Source organism: Panthera leo, chromosome B1 (assembly GCF_018350215.1).
Source record: "Panthera leo isolate Ple1 chromosome B1, P.leo_Ple1_pat1.1, whole genome shotgun sequence".
Taxonomy (NCBI): domain Eukaryota; kingdom Metazoa; phylum Chordata; class Mammalia; order Carnivora; family Felidae; genus Panthera; species Panthera leo.
Genome location: NC_056682.1, coordinates 35655640 through 35679698, shown reverse-complemented (window position 1 = coordinate 35679698; position 24059 = coordinate 35655640). Strand labels below are relative to the sequence as shown.

At 49.6% G+C, this 24059-nt stretch overlaps 1 protein-coding gene across 4 annotated transcripts in view; it reads left to right on the top strand.

Annotated features, from left to right (window-relative positions):
• BMP1 (bone morphogenetic protein 1) overlaps nucleotides 1-24059 on the top strand; it is a 43735-nt gene that overhangs the window by 11042 nt on the left and 8634 nt on the right. For 2 of the 4 annotated variants that reach the window (XM_042934624.1, XM_042934625.1), the window contains 10 exons: nucleotides 389-494; nucleotides 1951-2075; nucleotides 2647-2762; nucleotides 10959-11061; nucleotides 14722-14838; nucleotides 15080-15225; nucleotides 15324-15519; nucleotides 18589-18714; nucleotides 19437-19597; nucleotides 19983-20163. In XM_042934624.1, coding sequence (XP_042790558.1) covers nucleotides 389-494; nucleotides 1951-2075; nucleotides 2647-2762; nucleotides 10959-11061; nucleotides 14722-14838; nucleotides 15080-15225; nucleotides 15324-15519; nucleotides 18589-18714; nucleotides 19437-19597; nucleotides 19983-20163 — 1377 coding nt within the window. Of the gene's footprint in view, nucleotides 1-388; nucleotides 495-1950; nucleotides 2076-2646; nucleotides 2763-10958; nucleotides 11062-14721; nucleotides 14839-15079; nucleotides 15226-15323; nucleotides 15520-18588; nucleotides 18715-19436; nucleotides 19598-19982; nucleotides 20164-23478; nucleotides 23907-24059 lie in introns of those variants that run through there. The other 2 variants (XR_006201570.1, XM_042934626.1) reach the window with 2 other exon arrangements.

Below are 24059 nucleotides of genomic sequence, written 5' to 3'. Positions count from 1 at the left end.
TCTAAGGGTTTTTTTTTTTTTTTTTTCTCTTGTTTCTCCTGGCTACCCCCTCTCCCCTCCCTTCCTGCTTCCTTCCTCCCTCCCCAGGCCTCCTCTGCTCTTCCCTGCTTTCATCTCCCTGTGGTTCTAGAAATGGGTGCTTCCTTCCCATACTCTCTGAGCCTTCCCTCCAGCCAGTCCTCGTTGACCCTGCCCCTCTGCTGGACCGACTCTTCTAGAGACCCGCCCCTACCCCCCCAGACTTCCCTTGGCTGCTCCCTGGACCCTCAGGTAGGGGGGCACCTCTCGAGTACCTGAGGGGCCCCACTCCCCACCCTGAAAAAGTGGCACTGTGTGGCACACAGACCCACCCCTCCCACCCCCCACACCTTTTTCCTGGTCTTTGCAGGGCAGGAGTATAACTTCTTGAAGATGGAGCTCCAGGAAGTGGAGTCCCTAGGGGAGACCTATGATTTTGACAGTATCATGCACTATGCCCGGAACACGTTCTCCAGGTGAGAGATGGGGCCTGGCCTCCTCTGGAGCAGCCTAATCCTGCCTTCTGTAGGCCGTTCTCTTTGGGCCTCTCACTTTGCACTGGGCTGCCCTGCTGGGGCAGTCACCAAGGGTGAGAGTGGGCTTCTGGTGGCCCCAGCTCCCGAGCAGAGGACCCATGGATGCTGCCTGCCCTGCTGTCCTCTTCTATTGTGGGTCCATGGCAGGGCCTGGACCCACGAAGCCTAGTACTGTGGACCCCTGGGATACCTGGCTCAGGAGGCTGAAGTCCAGCCATTTTGCCTGACACATATGTATATGCTGTGGCTCAGAACTGTATCAGCCAAGGGAGCTGAGCTTTTCCCTCATCTGTCATCCAAAAGAGGACACATTTTTCTAATTGGGGGCATCCTTTGTAATCAGTTTGCCTTTTTGGAACCGGCTAATTTGCACAAAGGCTGGCTACTGCCCTGAACTAGCCCTTTCCTCTGCTTACAAGTGCACACACTCCTCCTGGGGGCCCACATTCCCCAAAATCATGACCGGAACCCCCAGAGGTAGTGGCCCAGCCTCTGCACCGGCAGCTTCTCCTTAGCAGAGTGTGGGAAACAGCCCCTCCCTACTCCTTTACAGGCTCCCCTTCCAAGCCTGGCCTTTCCCATGCCTGGCTCTTTCCTTATCCTCTGTCTGCAGTCCTGCTCTGTCCCACGCACAGTGCCCCTCCTCAGTCTCCCTGCCTCCAGACCTGAGGGAACAGAGACCAAGGAAGGGTGGTGAGGTCATCCTGCCCCCCACAGCCACAGACCTCCCCTGGACATTTCCCACCACATCCCACCCCACCCCCTGCTGAGTTCCACCCAGCTGGGTGTGAGTCAGGGACCCTGGGGAGGCAGAGGGCCGCCTGTTTCCCTTCGTCCTGCTCCTCCCAGATGGAAACACCCAGGACTTAGCAGGCAGGAACTGGGCAGGGGGGACAGGAGACATGGATGGATCCGGAGTTGTGTGGTCTGACCACGGTGGAACCTATCAAAAGCAGTCCGTGCCAGCAAAATGAAGCACTGGCCTTGGTAGTCCTGGGAGAAGTTCAGTCACAGCCGAACGAGCACGAGGGGCCACAAAAGCAGAGGCTTGGTGAGGCTAGAGACATGGTCGCTAGGGGTCCCAAGCTCTCCTGAGGCTGGGGGTTGGACCTAGACTGAGCCAGAACACCACTAGGTTCCCAGGGCATGTGGAGCCTATGTCCCTGACCTCCCAGCGTATTCCTGGGGCTCCCCCAGGCTCCAGCAGTGTGGCTGCCACGGAGCAGGGTGGCTGCTGGTCAGTGGGCAGCATAATGACAGGGTGAGCAATCTCCACCCGTCCCTGACCCTACTGAGGAATGTCTGGGCTCTGGCAGGGTCGTGACCTTGGGTACACACAGGCACACCACCCCTCCCTCCATCAGACTCTCACCCAGATCGGGCTTTTCCTCCTCAGGGGCATCTTCCTGGACACCATTGTTCCCAAGTACGAGGTCAATGGGGTGAAACCTCCCATTGGCCAAAGGACCCGGCTCAGCAAGGGGGACATCGCCCAGGCCCGCAAGCTCTACAAGTGCCCAGGTCAGGGCAGGGAGGGATGGACCAGGGAAGGGTGGAGGGCAGAGCCTGAAGCAGGCGGAGGCCAGGACCTGGGGCTGAGGACGTTAAGGCTGTAAGTCTTAGAGAAGGCCAGCGGCTGCCTGGTGGTAGGGGTGGAGGTACCCAGGAAGGGGCAGTGTTCAAGTTAAGGAACCAAACTGGGGCTGGGATCAGGTGAGATACTGAGCCATGTACCTTCGGAGGGTCTGGGAGAATAGGGCAGTAGGAGCAGTAAAGGGGACTAGCAGAGCAATTATCAGGGACGGAGGTAGAGTGAGGCCCACCAAAGGAGCTTGACCTTAACTCTGGAAGCCATGTTGCCTGCCCAGCAGGGCATCCTGCAGCACTAGGCCAAATAGGTCCAATGGTGTGGGCTTATGTGTAAAGAGCACGGAGTGGATCTTAAAGGGACAGGACCACCCCAGACTCCTTCCTCTGCTTAGCCGTTCTTCTCTCCCCTGAGTGATGCCAGAGTTCAGGGCGTGGGAAGCCAGGAGGTTGGGGGAATTGAGCATCTGCAGCCAGCAGTTCAGTCATTTCCTTTCTCTGACAGCTTGTGGAGAGACCCTACAAGACAGCACAGGCAACTTCTCTTCCCCTGAGTACCCCAATGGCTACTCCGCCCACATGCACTGCGTATGGCGTATCTCAGTCACACCTGGAGAGAAGGTAACTGAGCGTCCCCTCCTCTGCCAGGACCCCAGAGTAAGAGAGCATAGTTGATTGTGGCTGTGAATGACCTACCTGGGAAACGTAGACCCATTCACTGCACAAGAACGATGGAGCACTACCTTGAGGAGGGGCTGACTTACTACTCAAGAGGCACTTTTCCAAGGTCTTCTCAGATCTATCCACAGGGTTTTCCTGTGGTATCTGGACCTCTCACTCACCCCTTTACCTTCAGTGTCCTTCCGTGCATTTTTATTGTTCCCAATAGTCAACTTTAAGACTCTATTCCTCTTGATTGGAACATGGTACTTAATATACTCGTGCAGTCTTGAGCTTGACTAGATTTTATTACTGGTCACATTGTTCATTCCAACAGCTCTCAAGACCATTTGGAATCTGAATTCCACCATTCAGCGGGTGCCATCTCTCTTACTCTGTCCTGAGCTCATTTGATAAGCATGTCTTTTCTGGGTCTTCTGAAACTGGTCTTTGGTTGAAACATTGAACATGACATGAATCAAAGCAGAGCCAAGTTCCCTCTCTGAGCTGACACTGTTCATCTGCAGACTTTGGGCAGATTTATTCCACTGGCTATGATACCACTTGCTACACTACCATCCAGCCATGAGTCATCACCTTGTTGACTGCGAAGTGAGCTTCTCCAACCACGAATTTGTCACCTTTATATCCCTGGCATAGGAAACAGCTCATAAATGCTGAATATATAGATGGATTGCCTTACCAAATCAAAGCCACTGTTCCACCAGTTGGTGAAACACCTTTTAAAAAGGAAATGACGTTTGTCTGATGTGCTTTGTTTTAAGTGAACCTGAACCAGCTCCTAATAATCAAGTGTCTCTTTTCTAAATGGTGGCAGGCTATCTGTTTATTTGGGGATTGACATTCAACTTAGTGGGTTGTGATTCCCAGGATTCACTCCAAACCCCTCTTCCAACACACACGCGCACGCGCGCACACACACACACACCCCTTTTGGAAACTGGCAAAGCTTTTGTTCTGAGTTTTCAAGATTACAGACACTGATCACATCTGTAAGTTATTTGAATGTCCTCTGATGTCATTTTTGAGCCTAGAGGCAACAGCTAATTTAAAGAGGTGCTCACTGACTCCCCTCCAATATGAATGAGTTTCTATTCCCTTTCCAAACTATGCTTATTTTACTGTTTGCAATTTGAAGATCATTCTCATTTGTGGTAGTCTTTTATTGAGGGTTGAGTAATTCCGTCATCTCTCTCAGTTAACATACTGTCACCCTCCCTCAAAAGTGAACCCACCCCAGGTGGCTCAGTCAGTTAAGCATCCGACTTTGGCTCAGGTCATGATCTCACAGTTCGTGGGTTCGAGCCCTGCATCGGTCTCTGTGCTGACAGCTCAGAGCCTGGAGCCTGCTTCAGATTGGATTCTATGTCTCTCTCGCTCTCTGCTCCTCCCCTGCTCATGCTCTGTCTCTCTCTGTCTATCAAAAATGAACATTAAAAAAAAATTTTTTTTTAAGTGAACCCATCCCTTCCTTGTTCTTTTTCTTGTTCTGAATCTAATTTAAAAATTGCTCTCCTTTTTGCTGTCTTGTTCTGACCATTCTCTGGCTTCCTTTATCTCTCTGCCAAAGGTCTCCACAACTTCCGCTTTTGGAAATCTCACAGCAAATAACAATAAAAACAACTAAAATTATTGAGCACATGATTGGCCAGGCATGTGTTAAATTCTTTATGTGTTATGTCTTATAATTAACACAACAACATTCTAGGCCGGGTGCTAATGTTGTCCCCATTCTGCATATGGGAGAACAAACTTGGAAAAATTAAGTAACTTGTCCAAAGATTATGACACAAAAGTCCATGATTGCAATACTGTGAATTCTAAACCCTGTCCCACATCAACAATTGCTAAAGTGCCCTTCCAGAGACCTGTGTGCCCACTACACACCTGGCATTGGGGACAGAGAGATGCATGAGAGAGTCCCCAGCCCCTGAGGAACACAGAGTAGGGTAGAGCGTTGCTTTTTTTTCCTGTTCAAGAAGTTTGCTCAGCCAGCAGGGATATGCCAACCTTGGTCAGGATCAGCTTCTTTCCCTGTGGTTCCAGGCTGGCATGGGCTGGCCTTAGTCTCTAGTAGACAAATGGACTTGCCCCAGGAGCCTCTCTGTGCCTTAGGCATGCTCCCTCCACAACACCCAAGAGACTCCCCATCCTTTTTCAGAGGCCTGCCTGGAGCTCCAGGGAGAGAAGTAGGCTACAGAGAAATATTTCAAACTTTTCAGTGCGTAGCTGCAGAAATAGAAAAAGTAAAATTCACTCACAGTTCTGGATCAAATTGTAGAGCTGTAATTGAGTCAAAGATGGAACCCTGGGGGACAGGAACCCTCTAAGGGTCTGCAGAGGCTGGGGAGCTAGGGAGGATAGCGTCATGAAATAATAGTGACCATTCTTTGCTGTTTACCCATTACGTTTCAGGCAAAGTATTAGGCATCTTGTATGTATGACCTCATTATTCCCCACATCAGTTTTGTGGTGCAGGTGTTCTCGTCCCTTCTGTGTAGATGAGGGAGTCGAGGCTCAGAGGGCATCAGTAAATCTGCCCACGTTTGAACAGGCAGTCATGGTGGAACCAGCATTTAGTTCCAGGACTGTCCAACTCCAAAGTCTACGCTCTTTCAACAGTCAACCTTAAATAAACTCGCTTGCATTCGTGGGTGGACTTTGATGTTTCTTTTGTGCTGAGAGGTTGTTTTCACTTGCCTTCTAGTTCTCTGCTTATTGCCAGAAGTTTGAGTGATACAGAAATTTTATGCAAGGCAGGGATATATCAAACAAGAAAGAGCCACTTTGGAAGGCTTCTTGTAGGACCCCCATGTCTCCACTGTACGTCATTAGCAGCTGCTCCAAAGAAGACTTAAGAGTGTTTCCCAAGCGACAAAAGCCCGCCCCTTCGGAGCAGGAAAGTGGTTTCAGGAGATCACGGTCCATTGTTGCAGCCGAGCCAAAAAGATAAGAACTTAAAATGTCTTTTGGCTTTGGCAGTGTCCACCCTCATTCCCATCCCTGCCTTGTGATATCTTGCCTATTCTTCAAGTTCCAAATTCCGCTCATCTGTAATGCCTTCCCCAACCCCACCTCCAGTCCTCCAGTTGGGCAGCTATGACCCCTCCCTTAAGTCCCTGCTTCCTGGTGCTGAAGGGTGTGGGGCTCTGAGGGTGAAGGGGAAGTTGACCCTCATTCTTCATGCAGCTGTTAAGCAAAATTGACTGGCAGGCCTGGGGAGGCCACATGGAATAAAAGTTTAAGGGTTTAAGTTTAAGACCCGAGTGCCTGGGTTTGACTCCCAGCCGTGCTATTTGCTAGATGCATGATCTTGGGGAAGTTGCTTAACCACTCTGTTCCTTTGTTTCCCCATTTGTAAAGTGGGTCTGATGGTTGTGCCTCCCTCATGTGGTTGATACAAGGATTAGACAAGTTAATGCACGTAAAGTGCTCAGTGCTGTGCCTGGCACATGGCAGGAATTCCATCAATGTTGGCTGCTACTGTCATTCTGTAGCCTTTTTCTTTTTCTTTTTTTTTTTTTTACATTTACTTAGAGAAAGAGCACATGTGCATGCATGCATGCAGTGGAGGGGCGAGAGGGAGAGAGGAAGAGAGAGAACCCCAAGCAGACTCTGGGCTGACAGCTCAAGGGGCATGACCCCACAAAACTGTGAGATCATAACCTGAGCTGAAACCAAGAGTCAGATGCTCAATTGACTGAGCCACCCAGGTGCCCAATGTCTTATAGTCTTAATCTACTTCCAGATTCTGGGATGAACCATTTCAAATTTCAAAATCTTAAGCAAACTCAACTCCAACAGTGAAATTAACTTTTTTTGAGTGGCATACACAGTACTATATATGTGTGGCATGTATGTATATTGCATGTGTGACACATACGTGTGTCAATGTTATAAACTTTCCATGTATTGGTTTAATTCTCTAAGTCCTATGAGGTTGGTACTATTACCATTACCATCTTATAGATATGGAAATGGAGGCACAAAGGTGTTCAATGATGAGCCTAAGGTCATACAGCAAAGTCAGACTGAAGCCAGACTGTGAGTCCCCGGGGGTCAACATATCGTCCCAATTGCTCCCTGAGAGCATCCAACAAATGTGGGGGGTACTTCCCATTTGCGGGGTCCACTTGTGGACACTCTGCACCCTGTTTCTCATTGAATCCCCCAGCTCTTTATGATTACTGCTGTTTTTTAGACAAAGACACCAAGGCACAAAGCAGTCAAGCCACGGGCCCATCATCACCAGCCAGGAAGTGGTAGAGGTGGCCAGGTTTTCTTTGGCAAAGGGCAGTGCCCCTGCCACCAGAGCACAGCTGTTTCCACATGACAGAAGCCATTACAACTCTTAATTAGACATCTCTGGTCTCAATATAGCCATGGTGTGCCCTCCTGGAGGATGCCTTTAACTGCCAACACAAGTCTCTTCTTCCTGAGCGAGGTGACCACTGCTTCCTCCTGCCCCATAGGAGGTCTTGGGTGGGTCCTTTGGGCTTCTGCCTGTGGGCGTGGTTCTTCAGGAGGGTGTGAAGCCATCCTCCCTGGACAGAGCCAGGGTAGTTTCCGAGGGCGAAGGGAAAGTTGCTGCTGTTCTTGTCAGCTGCTGAGCAAAACTGATCAGAGGCCACATGGAATAGTGGTGAAGGATGTAAGTTTAGGGGCCAGACTGCCCTCACTCAGCCCTCTGCATTCCTTCATCCATCCAGCAACTCCTTAAAGATGTTTTTGTTGTTTGTCGGATATAGAGATAAGTATTTTGAAAAGTATAGGAATTCATATGGTAAAGAGTGAATATTCTGCCCTGGGTCCTCCTCCAAATCCCACTCCCCAGAGGCGACCAAACATTGGTAACACTTGGTATGTCCTTCCAGACTCTTCTAAGTATGTGTGCGTGCATGTGTGTATGGATATGTGGTCTTATGTAACTTGCCTTTCACTCAGCAGGAAATCATGGTCATTGTTCCATGTTAGCGCATCAAGTTCTACCTCAGACATTTTGATGGTTGCTTAACATGCTGTCATCCCCATTTCTCTGATGTTTCATTTAAGTTTTTTCCAAGTTTTTATCATTACCAAAAACGCTACAGTAAATATCTCAAACCTGAGATCTTTGTATACTTGGGAAAGTGTATCTATAAAATAGATTCCTAAAAGAAAAATTCTATCCAAGAAACATTTATTAAGCAACTACTACATGCCACACACCAAAGATTCCATATCGAGTTAAATAAAATTCCTGTCCTCATAGGGTTTACATTTTGGCAGAGTAGGGGTAAGGGGGAGACAGACAAGCAAATAAAAAGTAAATGCGATAGGTCAGATGGTAATAAGTGTTATGAAGGAAATCAGCAATAGAAGATAAAGGAGTGAGGTGGGGGTTACTGTAACATGTGGGATGGTCAGAGAAGGCCTCATTCACATCAGGTGAGTTGGAGTAGAAATGGATAGGAAGTGAGGGAACACATCAGGCAGGTAGCTGGGAAGAGCTTCTAGCCAGCAAATGCAAAGGCCCCGAAGCAGGAGCAGGCTTGGTGTGTTTGAGGACCAGTAGGGTCCATGTGGCCAGAGCCAAGTAAGCAAGGAGGAAAGTGGTAGGTGATGGGGTCAGAGAGATAGCAGGGGGCTAGATTATAAATGGCCATAGAGGACATGGTAAGTAAGGACTTTGGATTTTACTCTGAGTAACATGCATTAAAGGATTTTGAGCAGTGGGGAGATATGATCCAATTACATCATGAAAGCTCTGCTCTGCTGGGAGGCAAGATCAAGAGCAGTGACTATTGAACTAATCTTGGAAAAAGATAATGGTAGGGCCAGGACTGAGAGTTCAAGAAGGGGTACAGATGGTTTGAGGAGAGAGGAGGAGAATGTGAAAGGTGTGCCTGGCAGCGCTAAAGACGCAGTGGAGGTCAGTGGTCTCAAATTTCAAGTGAGACAAGCAACATGGTTGTATTTCCTCTAACCATGACTTCAGCCTCCTGGGAACAGGCACAGAGTAGGTGGAAAGTTGGATTTAAGCAGGGGTGTGGTTTTCCAGTGAATACAATGAGGAGAAAAGAGGAAAAAGAGAGCTGAGGTCCTATACAAGGAGGTGATGATAAAGATGGACCATGGATTTGCTTTGAAGTGAGGTGACTGCCCCAGGCCTTTGCCACTTCATCTATGTCCTACTTTGGTCATTGATCCAGGCACACTGTCTGTCTCCAGAGCAAGAGCCAGAACAGATTTTCAACTTCAGTTTTTCAAAATACCAGGACTTGTATCTTTATAATAACAATAATAACACTCAATGATGACTAATAATAATCATCAAGAGTAATAGGGTGCACTTTTCAAAACCTGGTCTTGCTCGATTTCATCCCAGAGTGCCACAATTCATAAATGTTTCCCCAAACACAAACACATTTCAACTCATGTACAAATCAAAAGAAAAGAGGCAGGATGGGCTATGGATTCCAAGCCAGGCAAGGACTGATGTGAGTACGTGGAGATAAAGGGTGGGAAAACCCCATAGGCTCAGAAGGTGGAAGGTCATGGTGAACTGGAAGGATTGTTGGACTAGGTGTATGGAGCAAGTGAACGAGGAGAGATTGGGGCACGTGGATGGACAGTGGGGTGCTTGAACTTGAGCTTATGGGGGATGCACTGTTATTGATGATAACAGGGTCTAGGGCATGTCATGCCATGTGTGGCCGAGAAGAGGTGGAGAGAGGAAGTCAGGGAATGGAGAGGCCCAGAAATGGGAAGGGTCATCTAGGTGGCTATTGAAATCACCAAGAATTCTAAAGGGGTCGGTGTCAGGGAGTGACCGAGAGCCAGAGTTATTCTCTGACCATCGACCGTCATAGCACTGACACATTCTCTGACCATTGACCGTCACAGCACTGACACAGGCTACAGACCACAGTTGCCAGTGCCTGCTTTGGGATCTTTTTCATTCTCACCTCCACTCTGACTGCCTCTAACTGCAGTGAGCCAGAGGAGAGATACACCTTGTCCCCTTTTCCTCCAGCAGAGAAGCCAGCTAGACCTAACAGGTGGGTTCCTGGGCCATTTGTGTCCACTGTATACACCTCTCAGGTCACCATGAACTGTTCCTGCTTGTTGGACTCTAGATACAAAAGAGGCTTTGGGGGCACATTCTGGAAACTACTAAAGCAATTTCCCTCTTGGAAAGTGTACCTGTCTACTGTTAATATGCCCACCGGCTGGGGAGAGTTGGTATTTACCAAGGTGTCAAACGTTCCTCCAGTATTACATGACCATTTGATGAGTTCAAAGGCTGAAATGAGTTCATGAACAGGAGGCACTTAGGGCGGTGGCTGTACCTACGAGGTGCTACTTCAGGGTGAGGTGCTCTTTCCTCATTTCATGCTCGTGGCAGCTGAGGTCAGAGAGGTTGGGTGATTTACCCAAGGACTCCCAGCAAGAAATGCAGAGGTGATGTTCCAACCCAGGCCCATGTGTGTGGAGTCTGAGTTTTTTTACTCAGTGAGCTTTTCATGTGGATTTCTTATCCTTCTAAGTCATGTGTATTTCTTATCCTTCTAAATCCTAAGCCCCTTGACAGGGATGGACGTTAAACCCACTCACAGGAAGGATTCAGATCTGGTATTCCCCTCAGCAGCTAGCATGACCCCTTGCCTGGAATCAACATTCAATGAATATGTGATGATGGGTGACTCAGCCCGTCTCTCTGCCTCTCCTCTCTGGACCCTTCATTTTCCATTTCAGAGCCCCTGGTACCCACATGCCACCCTGGGCCCTTCCTATCACTGATACCTCATCCCTCTAATGGTGCTGTGATTGGTGTTATTTAAGTCGACCAGGAGGAGAGATGGGTTTGTTTAACCCAAACCAGTGTCTCCTCACTAAGGGGATCAGTAAAATGAGACCTCTGGTCTTATACAGATATTCAGCAAGGCCATGTATGTTAAGTGATGACTGAGTTATCTGAGAAAGCTGGCCATCATTGGCAGACAGCTGGGGAGAGGAGTGCCGTCTCTGCACCAGGAGCTCCTTTTCTGAGCCCCTTCACTATTTATGCAGAGTGAGGCAGGCAGTGGTCATGGGGCCGGCAGGCCAGGCTGGTGGGGAGCTGTGTAACCCTCTTCCTCTTCCCATTTCCCCTAGATCATTCTGAACTTCACGTCCATGGACCTGTATCGCAGCCGCCTGTGCTGGTATGACTACGTGGAGGTCCGAGACGGCTTCTGGAGGAAAGCACCCCTCCGAGGTAAGGCACTAGCCTGCCCCGTGCCTCCTCTGTGGAGCCTTCTTTTTTGTGTGAATTGAGGTCTAATTAACATGTAATACCCTCTTAGTTTCAGGTATACATCACAGTGATTGAATATTTTCATGTATTACTAAATGATCCCCATGATAAGGGTAGTTACCATCTGTCACCATACAACATTATTACAATATTATTGCTTATAGTCTCCATGCCGTACATCACATCCCCATGCCTGATTTATTTTATAACTGGAAGCTTGTATCACTTCTCGGCCTTCTGGCTAAGATCAAGTGTACAACTGGAAGCTTGTGTCTCTTAATCTCTTTCACCTATTTTGTCTACCTCCCACCACCTCCCCTCTGGCACCCATCAATTTGTTCTCTGTATCTATGAGTCTGTTTCTGTTTTGCTTTGTTTGTTCATCTGTATTGTTTTTGGATCCCACATATAAGTGAAATCATATGGTATTTTTCTTTGTTTCACTTAGCATCATACCCTCTAGGTCCATCCGTGGTGTCACGAATGGCAAAATCTCATTCTTTTCTATGGCTGAGTGATATGGATATCCCACATCTTATTCAATCTATTCATCTACTAAGGGACACTTCGGTTGCTTCCATCACCTGGCTGTTGTAAATCATATTGCAATGAACATGAGATTGCATATATCTCTTTGAATTGGTGTTTTCGTTTTCTTTTGATAAATACCCAAAAGTGGAATTGTTGGATCATAAGGTAGTTATATTTTTTTAGATTTTTTTAAAGTTGATTTATTTATTTTGAGCGGAGGGCAGGGCAGAGAATGATGGAGAGAGAGAATCCCAAGCAGGAGCCACACTGTTAGCGCAGAGCCTTATGCACGGCTTGATCTCACAAACCATGAATGAGGTCATGACCCAAGACAAAATCAAGAGTCCGACACTTGGGGGCGCCTGGGTGGCTCAGTCAGTTAAGTGTCCAACATTGGCTCAGGCTGTGATCTCATGGTTTGTGGGTTTGAGCCCCATGTCAGGCTCTGTGCTGACAGCTCAGAGCCTGGATCCTCCTTCAGATTCTGTCTCCCCATCTCTGCCCTTCCCCTACTCTCTCTCCCTCTTTCTTTCTCTCTCTCTCTCTCTCTCTCTCTCTCTCATCCTCTCTCTCTCTCTCTCTCTCAAAATAAATAAACATTAAAAAAAGAGAGTTTGACGCTTAACCGACTGAGCCACCCGTGCGCCCCGGTAGTTCTATTTTTAATTTTTGAGGAATATCCATACTGTTTTCTAGAGTGGCTGCACCAGTTTGCATTCCTATCAACAGTGTACAAGGGTTCCCTTATCACCACTTCCTCAAACCTGTTGTCAGTGGTCTTATTTAAGCAAGCTCCACACTCAGCATGAAGCCTGATGCAGGACTTGATCCCATAACCCTGGAATCATGACCTGAGCTGAAATCAAGAGCTGGATGCTCAACTGACTGAGCCACCCTGGTGCCCCCCACCTTTTTTTTTTAACTTGTCTTCTTGATACTAGCCATTCTGATAGGTGTGAGGTGATATCTCATTGTAGTTTTGATTTTCATTTTTTTTTTTTTTTAATTTTTTTTAAACGTTTTTATTTATTTTTGAGACAGAGAGAGACAGAGCGTGAACGGGGGAGGGTCACAGAGAGAGGGAGGCACAGAATCTGAAACAGGCTCCAGGCTCTGAGCTGTCAGCACAGAGCCCGACGCGGGGCTCGAACTCACGGACTGCGAGATCATGACCCGAGCCGAAGTCGGACGCTTAACCGACCAAGCCACCCAGGCGCCCCTTGATTTTCATTTCTTGATGATGAGTGATGTTGAGGATCTTTTCATGTGTCTGTTGGCCATCTGTATGTCTTCTTTGGAGAAATGTCTACTCAAGTCCTCTGCCCGTTTTTTAATTGGGTTGTTTGGTTTTTTGATATTAAGTTGTGTAAATTCTTTACATATAGTTTGGATAGAAATCCCTTACCCAATGTATGATTTGCAAACATCGTCTCCCATTCAGTAAATTGCTTGTTCGTTTTGTTGACCATTTCCCTCACTGTGCAAAAGCTTTTCGGTTTGATGTGGCTACTTCCTTCCTACACCTACTCATATTCTCTTCATCCTCCCCTGAAACCCATAGCTTGGCCAAGGGTGATCTGGTGTGGGAATCAGGACTCCTGATAGAGTCAGTGCCTGATAACTCCATCACCAAGTGTATAACTTTGGGCAAATCCCTTCCCTAGTCTGGACCTTAGGGTCTTTGGTATAGGCTTCTGGGCCTCCCTCAGAGGTGACTCTCAGTGTGTGGGTCAGGGGTGTCATATAAGTTGACAGAGGGAGACAGACAGGCACATCTCCACAGTTCCAGGCTCTCCTCATCTGGGCAATTTCAGAGGCTCTGTTTTCTCTATCTGTAAGGTCTGGCTTAAGGGTACCCACAGTGCATCCTGGCACACCACAGAGGGCTACCTACCTGGCACAGACTTGTTTGCACAGGATACTTTGTCCCTTGGTGGCAGGGGGTGGTGAGTAAGTGGGGGATGTGTAGTCAGAACCACAGGACAGAAGTTATTTTAATGGACATGGAGTTAGGGCCAAAAGAAGCTTTTGCGTCAAGCCTGAGGAGCTGTGTGAATTCTCCTCCAATCTGGACATAACCCTAAATAGCCCGGGACTACTCATTGTCACTAGAGTCTTTGCTCCACAGCCTGTGTCTGAAGCAGGATGACAAACCGTTACTAACCATCTCTTTTTCCCCCAGTATCTGATATTTGAATATTTCTTATTAGTCACCCAAAGCAGCTGTCATTACAACACTTCCTCCTGAAGACATGTTAGCATTTCCAAGATTACAGTTTCTTTTTCATAACTTACATTCCTGGGTCAGCACCCTCTGTCCCTTGCTGAAGGTTGGGAAACACCCAATCTTACTCAGAACACACAAACCATCCCTACTTGATTCTCCACTACAAAGAATTCTACAAATGGCCAGCCTCATCTGCTTACACAGATTCCTGTCAGGTTTTATTTCAAAGGGGACATTTTCTGACCCAGTCCCTAGATTCTAGGATTTATTTGGGGTCCTCTGCCATCTCTTGCGTTTGGTCAAATGAAAACATTCTAAATGTACAAAGAAAGCTGAGTTCGTTCTTGGTTATTACTTGTTTGCATGAAGGCCAAATAAGAAAAGTAATGATAATATGCTCTTTGAAAAAAGTAAATAGGGCTGCTGGGTGGCTCAATTGGTTAAGTGTTTGACTCTTGATCTCAGCTCAGGTCTTAATAGGGTCGTGAGTTCAAGCCCCGCATTGGGCTCCGTGCTGGGCGTGAAGCCTACTTTTCAAAAAAGGTAACTAAAACACAGATACAGTTTGATATTGTGCGAAGTCCCCTTTCCTCCCAGAACTCATATTCTATTCCTCAAGTGCATAAAATCCTGTAGAAGTTAGTACTCTCTGGCCCTTCAAGACCACACTAGACCTTAGACTAGTTTCAGGCCAACTGGAGGGCCTTGAGATTGTGTGCCAAGTGCAGACCAAGGCCAGAGCCCCTGAGCCCCTGAGCCCCTAGAGTGGTGGGACAGGCTCCCTGGAGGGACAGCCCTGGAGCAGGGAGGGGAGAGGGACCCACTTCAGGCCTCACTGCCCTCTGTCCACACTGTCTGCGCAGGCCGCTTCTGCGGGGGCAAACTCCCCGAGCCTATTGTCTCCACCGACAGCCGTCTCTGGGTCGAGTTCCGCAGCAGCAGCAACTGGGTCGGGAAGGGCTTCTTTGCCGTCTATGAAGGTACGGAAGAAGAGTGACGAGGGAGGATTGGATCCCTGGGGATCAAAACGCTCACTCCTGGCACACTAAGGGCAAGGTCAGGGGAGCATGAGGGAGGAAGCAGAGACCCCAGTGGGATTGGCCAGGCCTGGGGGTACTAAGAAGCTGGGGGAGGGGTACATAGGAAGGACTGAAGGAGGGGAGAGAGGGGCTCTTGAGCTGAGCAGAGCATTCTAACTGACCTCACCCTGTGTCCCCAAAGCCATCTGTGGGGGAGATGTGAAGAAGGACAATGGCCACATCCAGTCACCCAATTACCCTGATGATTACCGGCCCAGCAAAGTCTGCATCTGGCGGATCCAGGTGTCTGAGGGCTTCCACGTGGGCCTCACCTTCCAGTCCTTTGAGGTAGGTCGGAGACCCTGCTGTCCCACCTGTTGTGGGTTTCCTGGTGTTGGGCCCTGGCCACCAGAGCTGCTCCAGCTGATCCAGCCCCTGACCCTCAGATCGAGCGCCATGACAGCTGTGCCTACGACTACCTGGAGGTGCGTGATGGGCACAGTGAGAGCAGCACTCTCATCGGGCGCTACTGTGGCTACGAGAAGCCGGATGACATCAAGAGCACTTCCAGTCGCCTCTGGCTCAAATTCGTCTCTGACGGATCCATTAACAAAGCTGGCTTTGCTGTCAACTTTTTCAAAGGTGCTCCTTCCCCATTCCCCACCCGGCCCATCCCCATGGCCAATCCATCTCCTCCATTCCTTCTTTTAATTTTTAAAATTGTGTTTTGTTGTGGTAAAAACACGTAGCTTGAGATCTGTCCTCTGGATGCATTTGTAAGTGTACTATACCATGTTGCTGGCCGAAGGCACGGTGCTCTACAGCAGATCTCCAAGGCTTATTCATCTTGCTTGACTGCCACTTTATGCCTATTTGATTAGCAGCTCCACGTTTCCCCCAGCCCCCAACCCCTGGCAGCCATCATTCATTCTTTCATCCACTCATTCATCCATTCATTCATTCATTTATTGAATCTATTTTAGATAGCTCGTATAAGTGGAATCCTGCAGTATTTGTCTTTCTGTAACTAGCTTTTTTACTGAACATAATGTTCATAAGATTCATCCATTTTTGTTCCACTGTGTGTATATAACACATTTTTTAAAGTGAAGAGTAATCGACACACAATATCCTGTTAGTTTCAAGGGTACAACATACCGATTCAATGTTTATGTACATTATAAAATGGTCACCACGGTGAGTCTAGTTACCATCCATCACCTTACAAAGTTGTTACAATCTTGTTGACTTATATTACCTATGCTGTATATTACATCTCCACATCTTGCTTTTTTTTTTTTTTATAACTGGAAAACTGCACGTCTTAATTCCCTTCACCTATCTTGTTCATCCCTCCACTCCCTCTCCTCTGGCACCCATCAGTTTGTTCTCCATATCTATGAGTCTGTTTCTGTTTTGTTTTGTTTGTTCATTTGTTTTGTTTTTAGATTCAACATGTAAGTGAAATCATACAGTATTTATCTTTGTCTAGCTTATTTCACTTAGCCTCATACCTTCTGGGTCCATCATGGTGTCACAAATGGTAAGATTTCATTCTTTTCTGTGGCTGAGTAATATTCCACTGTATGTATATACCACATCTAATTTATCCATTCATCTATTGATGGGCACTTTAATTGCTTCCATATCTTGGCTGTTGTAAATAATGCTTCAGTGAACATGGGGCTTTATATATCTCTTCAGATTGGTGTTTTCATTTTCTTCAGATAAATGCCCAAAAGTGGAACTGCTAGATCATATTGTAGTTCTGTTTTTAATTTTTTGAGGAATCTCCATACTGTTTCCCAGAGTGGCTGAACCAATTTACATTCCCACCAACATGCAGAAGGTTCTATTTTCTCCACATCTTCCACCAACACCTGTTATTCTTAACTTTTTGATACTCTCCATTCTGACAGGTGTGAAGTGATATCTCAATGTGGTTTTGATTTGCATTTTCTCTGATGATGAGTGATATTGAGCATCTTTTCATGTGTCTGTTGGCCATCTGTATATCTTCTTTAGAGAAACGTCTATTCAGGTCCTCTGCCCATTTTTAATCAATAGTCGTTGTTTTATATTGAGTTTTATGAGTTCTTTATATATTTTGGATGTCAACCACTTATTTCATATAACATTTGTGAATATCTTCTCCCATTAAGTTGACTTTTTGTTTTGTTGATGGTTTCCTTCACTGTGCAAAAGCTTTTTAGTTTGACGTAGTCCCATTTGTTTATTTTGCTTTTGTTGTCTTTGCCTGAAGAGACAGATCCAAAGAAAATATTATTAATACCAATGCCAAAGAGCTTACTGCCTTGGTTTTCTTCTAGGAGTTTCATGGTTTCAGGTCTAATATTTAAGTCTTTAACCCATTTTGAGTTTCTTTTTGTGTAAAATGTAAGTAAGTGGTCCAGTTGCATTCTTTTGCATGTAGCTGTCTGATCTGTCCATTCATTAAAGAGGCTGTCTTTTCCCCATTGTATATTGTTGCCTCCTTTGTCATAGAATAATTGAACATATAATCATGAGTTTTTTTTCTGGACTCTCTATTCTCTTCCACTGATCTATTTGTCTGTTTTTGTACCGGTACCATACCATTTGGATTTATTTGTTTTTGATTATAGCTTTGCACTACAGTTTGGAATATGGGAGCATGCCCCTCAGCTTTGTTCTTTCTCAAGATTGCTTTGGCTGCTTGGAATCTTTTGTGGTTCCATACACATTTTAGGATTATGTGTTATAGTTCTGTGCAAAATGGTATTTTGGTCAGAATTACTTTGGATCTATAGTTTGCTGTGGGTAGTATGGACATTTTAACAATATTAATTCTTCTAAATCCTGTAGCACGTTTTCTTTATCCTCATCTGTTGGTGACCATTTAGGCTGTTTCTACATCTTGGCTATTGTGAATATTGCTGTGGTGACTTCATGTCTTCTTTATTCACCTATTCTACACAGAGATTCTATGAGGGATGCATAGACCATGGTACCCTGTGCTTGAATTTATGGCCTAACTGGGGAGAAGAGGTCAACTGCACTGAGAAACTGCATATCTCATTGAGTAAATGACACACATATGTAAAAGTAGCTGACACGTGGTAGGTGCTCAACTGTGAATTGAAATAGTAGTTCAGGAGTTGCCTTAAAGTCCAAAAGTTTGTGTAGAAGAAATGCCAGTGAGGCATAGAGGCAGGAAGTGCCATAGAAGCTTAGGGAGGAAGCAAGGCAGCGTGGATTTCTTTTACCGGTGTGATTGTGGACAGGTAATCTGCCTGAACCTCATTTCCTCATCTGTAAAATGGGGATAGTAACAGTCCCTCCATCACTGGTCATGTCAGGATTGAAGGATAAATGAAGAAAGGCTGGGGAATGACACACAAGAGGCACCAATAAATGGTGGTGGTCACCAGCCCAGCCATTGTGGTCAAAGAAAGGCTCTGTGGGGTCTACCTGTCCCCTCCTTCAGGTTACTACCTGTCCCTTTGGGGCTCTCAGGAGTAGGAACCCCTAGGGACCGAGCTGGGGGGCTGGCTGAGGTAGGGAGGGCCACAGCCTCAAAGCTGAGTGGTCCACAGCTGACTCCTGTCCCCTGCAGTGGGGCTGGAGGTGGTCACAGGAAGCCTGAGGGACACTGGACTTGACTCTCAAGCAGAGCACAGGAGGCAGGCCCTGGCCTGGCAGTCACTGACACCCTTTCTTCCCAATTGGCAGAGGTGGACGAGTGCTCACGGCCCAACCGCGGGGGCTGCGAGCAGCGGTGCCTCAACACCTTGGGCAGCTACAAGTGCAGCTGTGACCCTGGGTATGAGCTGGCCCCGGACAAGCGCCGCTGTGAGGGTGAGTGCCTCCAACACAGCCCCAGGGACCAGACCCTCTAGCCCAGATCTCTTAAGCCCTTGGACACACCCCTTCCTGGGAAAGCCCAGATTCCCTAGCACTTTCTTCACTCATCACCAACAAGGAATACATTTTATATGGCAGCCCTGCAGCCCCCTGAACACACTTACCGGGTGTGATGCACTCTGGTATTTTTTTTTCCCATTTTTATTCACTTAAAATGCTGATCATGACCTGCTGATTGATTTCATCATCCTCCTGAAGGTCATGATCCCCAGTTTGGAAACCACTGTTTTCAGACAGGCAATGATTTTTCAGCCTCTCCCTATACCTGCCCCTGAGGTGAGAGCATTCCCTGCCAACTGCCTGCAGCTCAGCCTGGGTTTGCTGTGTGTCTTTTCTCTACCCACCTTCCTCTCCCTGCCTCCAGTCCTCACTGCCCACCGGCCCAGCCTTCCCTGAGCCCTTCATTCCCCGCCTCCTTCTTAGTAGAGGCCCTGAGAAAGTAGAGTGTTCATGCATATGACTCCCCAATTCCTCATACTCTGAAGGTACACCCCTCACCCTGCCTGCTTCCCTCCCATCCTTGAGAGACCAGACACAAGCCCCAGGACTGCAGGGCATCCACACATCCCCCTCTTCTCCTTAATGCACCCTTACCCCTGGCCCTTACCTAAAGTGGGGACTCCTGGTGGCTGATGCCACCTCCGTTGTCCCCACAGCTGCCTGTGGTGGATTCCTTACCAAGCTCAACGGATCCATCACCAGCCCAGGCTGGCCCAAGGAGTACCCCCCTAACAAAAACTGCATCTGGCAATTGGTGGCCCCTACCCAGTACCGCATCTCCCTGCAGTTCGACTTCTTCGAGACGGAAGGCAATGACGTAAGTGCCCACCAGAGCTGAGGAGACTCAGGAAGGTCTGAGGCGTGGGAGCTCGGCTCAGTGCCTGCTTCCTTCCATATGAAATACCCAAAGAATGTAGAGGAGGAGAGACTGCTCCCAATTCCAGGAAGCAGGGGAGGGTCGGGGAGGAGGGCTTGAAGGTCAGGGAGTGCACAGGGGAATGTGGAGCAAGGCAAGACTCAGTCAGGGCTTGTGTGGGGAGCGCAAGAGGATCCTGTGGGGGTGGCTTGGCACCTTTTTGAGTTGTTAGATTATGTAAGATGGGTGACTAAAGACAAAAGGACAAAAGGGAGCCTTCCCAGGTGGGGGGTGGTCAGGAGAGGCTTCCTGGAGGAGGCAGGCCTAGAGCTGCACTGCCCTGCAGGTGTGCAAGTATGACTTCGTGGAAGTACGCAGTGGGCTCACGGCTGACTCCAAGCTACATGGCAAGTTCTGTGGCTCCGAGAAGCCCGAGGTCATCACCTCCCAGTACAACAACATGCGTGTGGAGTTCAAGTCTGACAACACCGTCTCCAAAAAGGGCTTCAAGGCCCACTTCTTCTCAGGTAACCTGGACTACCCAGCTGTGAGCCCACCACCCCTCCTCCCTGCCACACTACCCCTGCACTTTCTAGCCCTCTCTGTTACCAGGCCAGCAGGGTCTGTCCCCTGCTCCCCCCATTAGCCCACCACCACCAGGCCAACCCCTCTGTTCCTGAACCCCATTACTGTATGGGAACCAGCCTGAGGATGGGCAGTACATAGGCATGAAGAAATGAAAGGAGAGGGCTTTCCTTTCAGGAGCCATCATGCCGAGGCCCCAGAGAGGGCAGGCCCTGGAAACAGGGAGTTCAGCATGGCCAGAGAATGCAGGGTGCATGCAGAGGAGGAGGGTGTTTGCCTTGGAGTGTGTGGGGCAGATTATCTGGCAGCGGCCACATCTCTAATCAGACCCACATGCCAAATGGGTTCATGCCGAGGCCTTCAGAAAAGATGAGGAGCCTCCCTCTCATCAACACCAAAGCCTTCCCACTCACCCTCAGCCCATAGGTGGGGGACTCAGATCCAACCAGCATATGTTTATTGAGAGCTGCCCCGTATAAGGCTTGTGATCAAGCCCCTTTGATGGACCCATTCTTGGGAGGCCTAAAATGCAGTCAACCTCTCTGAGTTGGGCCTCCAGGGGTCCCAGGAGACCTGCCCCCTGCCTTAGTCTTCCCTCAGTCCTTCATCCTGGGGCAAGGCTGGTGGTCTTTCAGAGGCACTCTTTGACTTGGGACGTTGATAGTGTGGGGTGGGAACTCCATGAACTTGAGTTGGGGAGTGGGAGGTGGAGGGAGTGGCTGAAGCAGCTGGTTTTATATGGGAGTGGCCCAGGGATCCTGATCTTCAGCTGGCCTGGTGGGCCGGGCATGGGGTAGCAGGAAGGCAGGAAGCCCATGGCCTAGTCCACACTGCCTTCCTTTTCCCCCCTTTGCCCAGGGTCCTGCATCCTCAAGCCCCCTATGTTGCATCCCTGCACCCCTGCCTGCCCCACCTGGATGCCATGCACTGCCCCTGTGCACTGGTTCCCTGCTTGTCACTGCCAGCCATCCTGCTCTGCTTAAAGTGCCCCACAGCCCCTGCCCCACTGCTTGCTGAGACCCCCTCCCCTTGCAATGCGAATCCTTTTCTTCCCTATGCCCACCTGGAACTCCTACAGGGTGCTCACCAGAGGGCCAAGGGGATGTAACACCTACTCAGGGGTGGGCTCAGCCCTGGGGAAACCATTACCTGCTTACTCTCGTCTCTTTCTGCCCTTCTGTTACTTGACTCTCAGAGGCGGGAGGGGGACCGACACATCTGTCAGGCTAGAGCCCAGGTCTCTCTCCACCCCTGGGTACTGCCCTGCCCTGGCCTGACACTGGGCCACCTGCCCCCTCAGACCCACACAGAGATGCACACACACACGTGCACAGCCACACACACACACACACACACACACACACACACACACACACACGTGCAATGCCCTGCTGCCTAAGAAACCTGCAGAGGACCCTCACCAGTGGGCATCAAGGTTCGTTCAGCCCTCAGGGCATGGGGCATCTGACTCTGGCCCCCCAGGAGGGGGGCTCTTTGGACTTTTGGGACACCCAGCGAGGAGACCCTAAGCCAAGAAGGAGAAGAAAGAGCCTGAAGACCTTCAGTCTGACCCCAGCCACCTTCCGGGGCATTTGGCACTGGAGGGTGAGTGCCGTCTCCTTGTCCGGACCATGTCCACCCTCCCCGCTCCTGCCCCTCCTGCAACCTGCTCCCTGGCTCCTCGGCTCCTCTGAGGTGAGGCTGTGAGGCTGCCACTCCCACTCCCCAACCCCCATGCCAGAGCCCTGCCCTAGGACGCTACAGCAGGCCTTCCTCAGGACTCACTTTTCTGTCACTCATCCATTCAGCCACCCACTTGCCCACGCACTCGTTCGTTTACTGGGCAGGTATTTCTTTTACCCCTCCTATGTGCCAGGCACTGTACTAGGTATTTAGGGTGCACATATAGGGAAGGTGTGGGGTTCAAAACATTTCAGGCAAATCTTTGCTCCATTTGTAAGATGGGGCCCCTAAAGTTCCTAGTGTAGTCACAGGCGAGTTCCTGGGCTGTAGGGTGCCCCTCACCCCCACCTTCCTGCAGGGCTGGCAGCTTCCACAGGGCCCTCAGCGAGGATCCCCTGTGAGGCTGTAACTGAGAAGGAGCCCTGGGGAGGGACTTGGGGATCCCACCTCTTGACCTTGAGTTCCTGCGGGCCTTAAGGGGTCTGGCTCACCTGAGAATGGAGTGGAGAAGCCGGGCCTTCCGGAAGCCAGTGCTCAGGCCCCTCCACTACTGATGGAGACCAGGAACAAGGTCACCTTTGTCACAGACCCCACCTGCCCATTTGAATGCCAGCGGGCATCTTTCTACCTCGCGATTCCCCTCTGGAAATCTGGATGTCCGTTCGATCTACACACCTTCCCTGAACACCTGCCTCTGTGCCAAGCACACAGTCCCCAGAGTGACCGCAGACAGACTGGAGCATGTGTGGGAGTGACAAACACATGCCTGTAGCCTGTGTCTCTGTGTGTGTGTGCTCATGGGAGAGTGCGTGTGTGGGTTGACCCGAACTTGAGCAGCTGCATGTGTGAGCACACTTGAGTCCACAGGTCTGCTGAAGAGCCTGTGGTCTCTGTGTTTTTGTGTCTTTGTACCCGCGTACTGGCCCCTGAGTGCCTGCCTATGCATCTGTGCACACGCTTCCTCACACACATGTGGGAGGAAGTAGTGTGTGTCCCTTATGTACACGTGCACACAGGTGGATGGCTGGCCAGTGGTATGTGTGCATGCGGTCTCTATGTCTGCCTGTGGGTCCTGCGCGTGAGTGTGGTGTACCTGTGGGTCAGTGTCTGTGCTGCCCCAGTGGGACCGCAGTACATCCCCGAGGGATCCCGTGTCTGTGGGCATGCTGGTGTGGGTGTGTGTGTCTAAACACAGCCTGTAGCTGCAGCAGCCAGAGTGAGAGCTCTGAGCTCCCAGCCGGGCCCACCCTTTCCGTGGGCTGCTCCCCTCTACCAGAGACTCTGTTTCTCTCCCTCCATATGTGCGGGCCTCGTGCCTACCCCTCCAGGCCTTCTTCCTGCCACAGGCTCTCTTCCTATCTGTCTCTGTCGCTGTGCCTCTTCCCACTTGCTCTTCCTCTTTGACCTGGCTGCGCCGGACATGGCCGTCCTGCATGTGTGTCCCGCCGCCTTCCCGCATTGCCCTGTGAATCTGCCTCTGAGGCCCCGGGTTGGTTTTCACTGCTCTCCCTCCCTGGTCCCTGCCCTCCACCCCCACCCCTTGGTCCCTTTTCTCCTTCTCTCTCTCGTTTCAGAAAAGAGGCCCGCTCTGCAGCCCCCTCGGGGACGCCCCCACCAGCTCAAATTCCGAGTGCAGAAAAGAAACCGGACCCCCCAGTGAGGCCTGCCAGGCCTCCCGGACCCTTTGTTACTCAGGAACCTCACCTTGGACGGAATGGGATGGGGGCTTCAGTGCCCGACCACCCACCACCTCCGCTCTGCCATTCCGGCCTGCCTCCTTCTGGCCGGACAGAACTGGTGCTCTCCTCTCCCCTTGTCCCCCCCTCCCATGGACAGGGGAACTTCCCTGCCCCCACTCCCTCCCATTTTGATGGTGTCTGTGACATTTCCTGTTGTGAAGTAAAAGAGGGACCCCTGCGTCCTGCTCCTTTCTCTTGCAGTCTGCTTGTCCGTGTGTCTGTTTTTCCACTTGTCCGTCTGTCCAGTAAGCAGGTAATGGTAGAGGGTGCCCATGTTGGTCAGCTCCAGCCCCCAGCCCTCCCTCCACCCCACTTCTACTTTCTCTCCCCACAGCTGGGCCACTCAGCTGGCTCCGCTGGATGCACTGCCCTGGACCCCACCGTGGCCTTGGCCCCCCCGGGGGGAGGAAACCCAG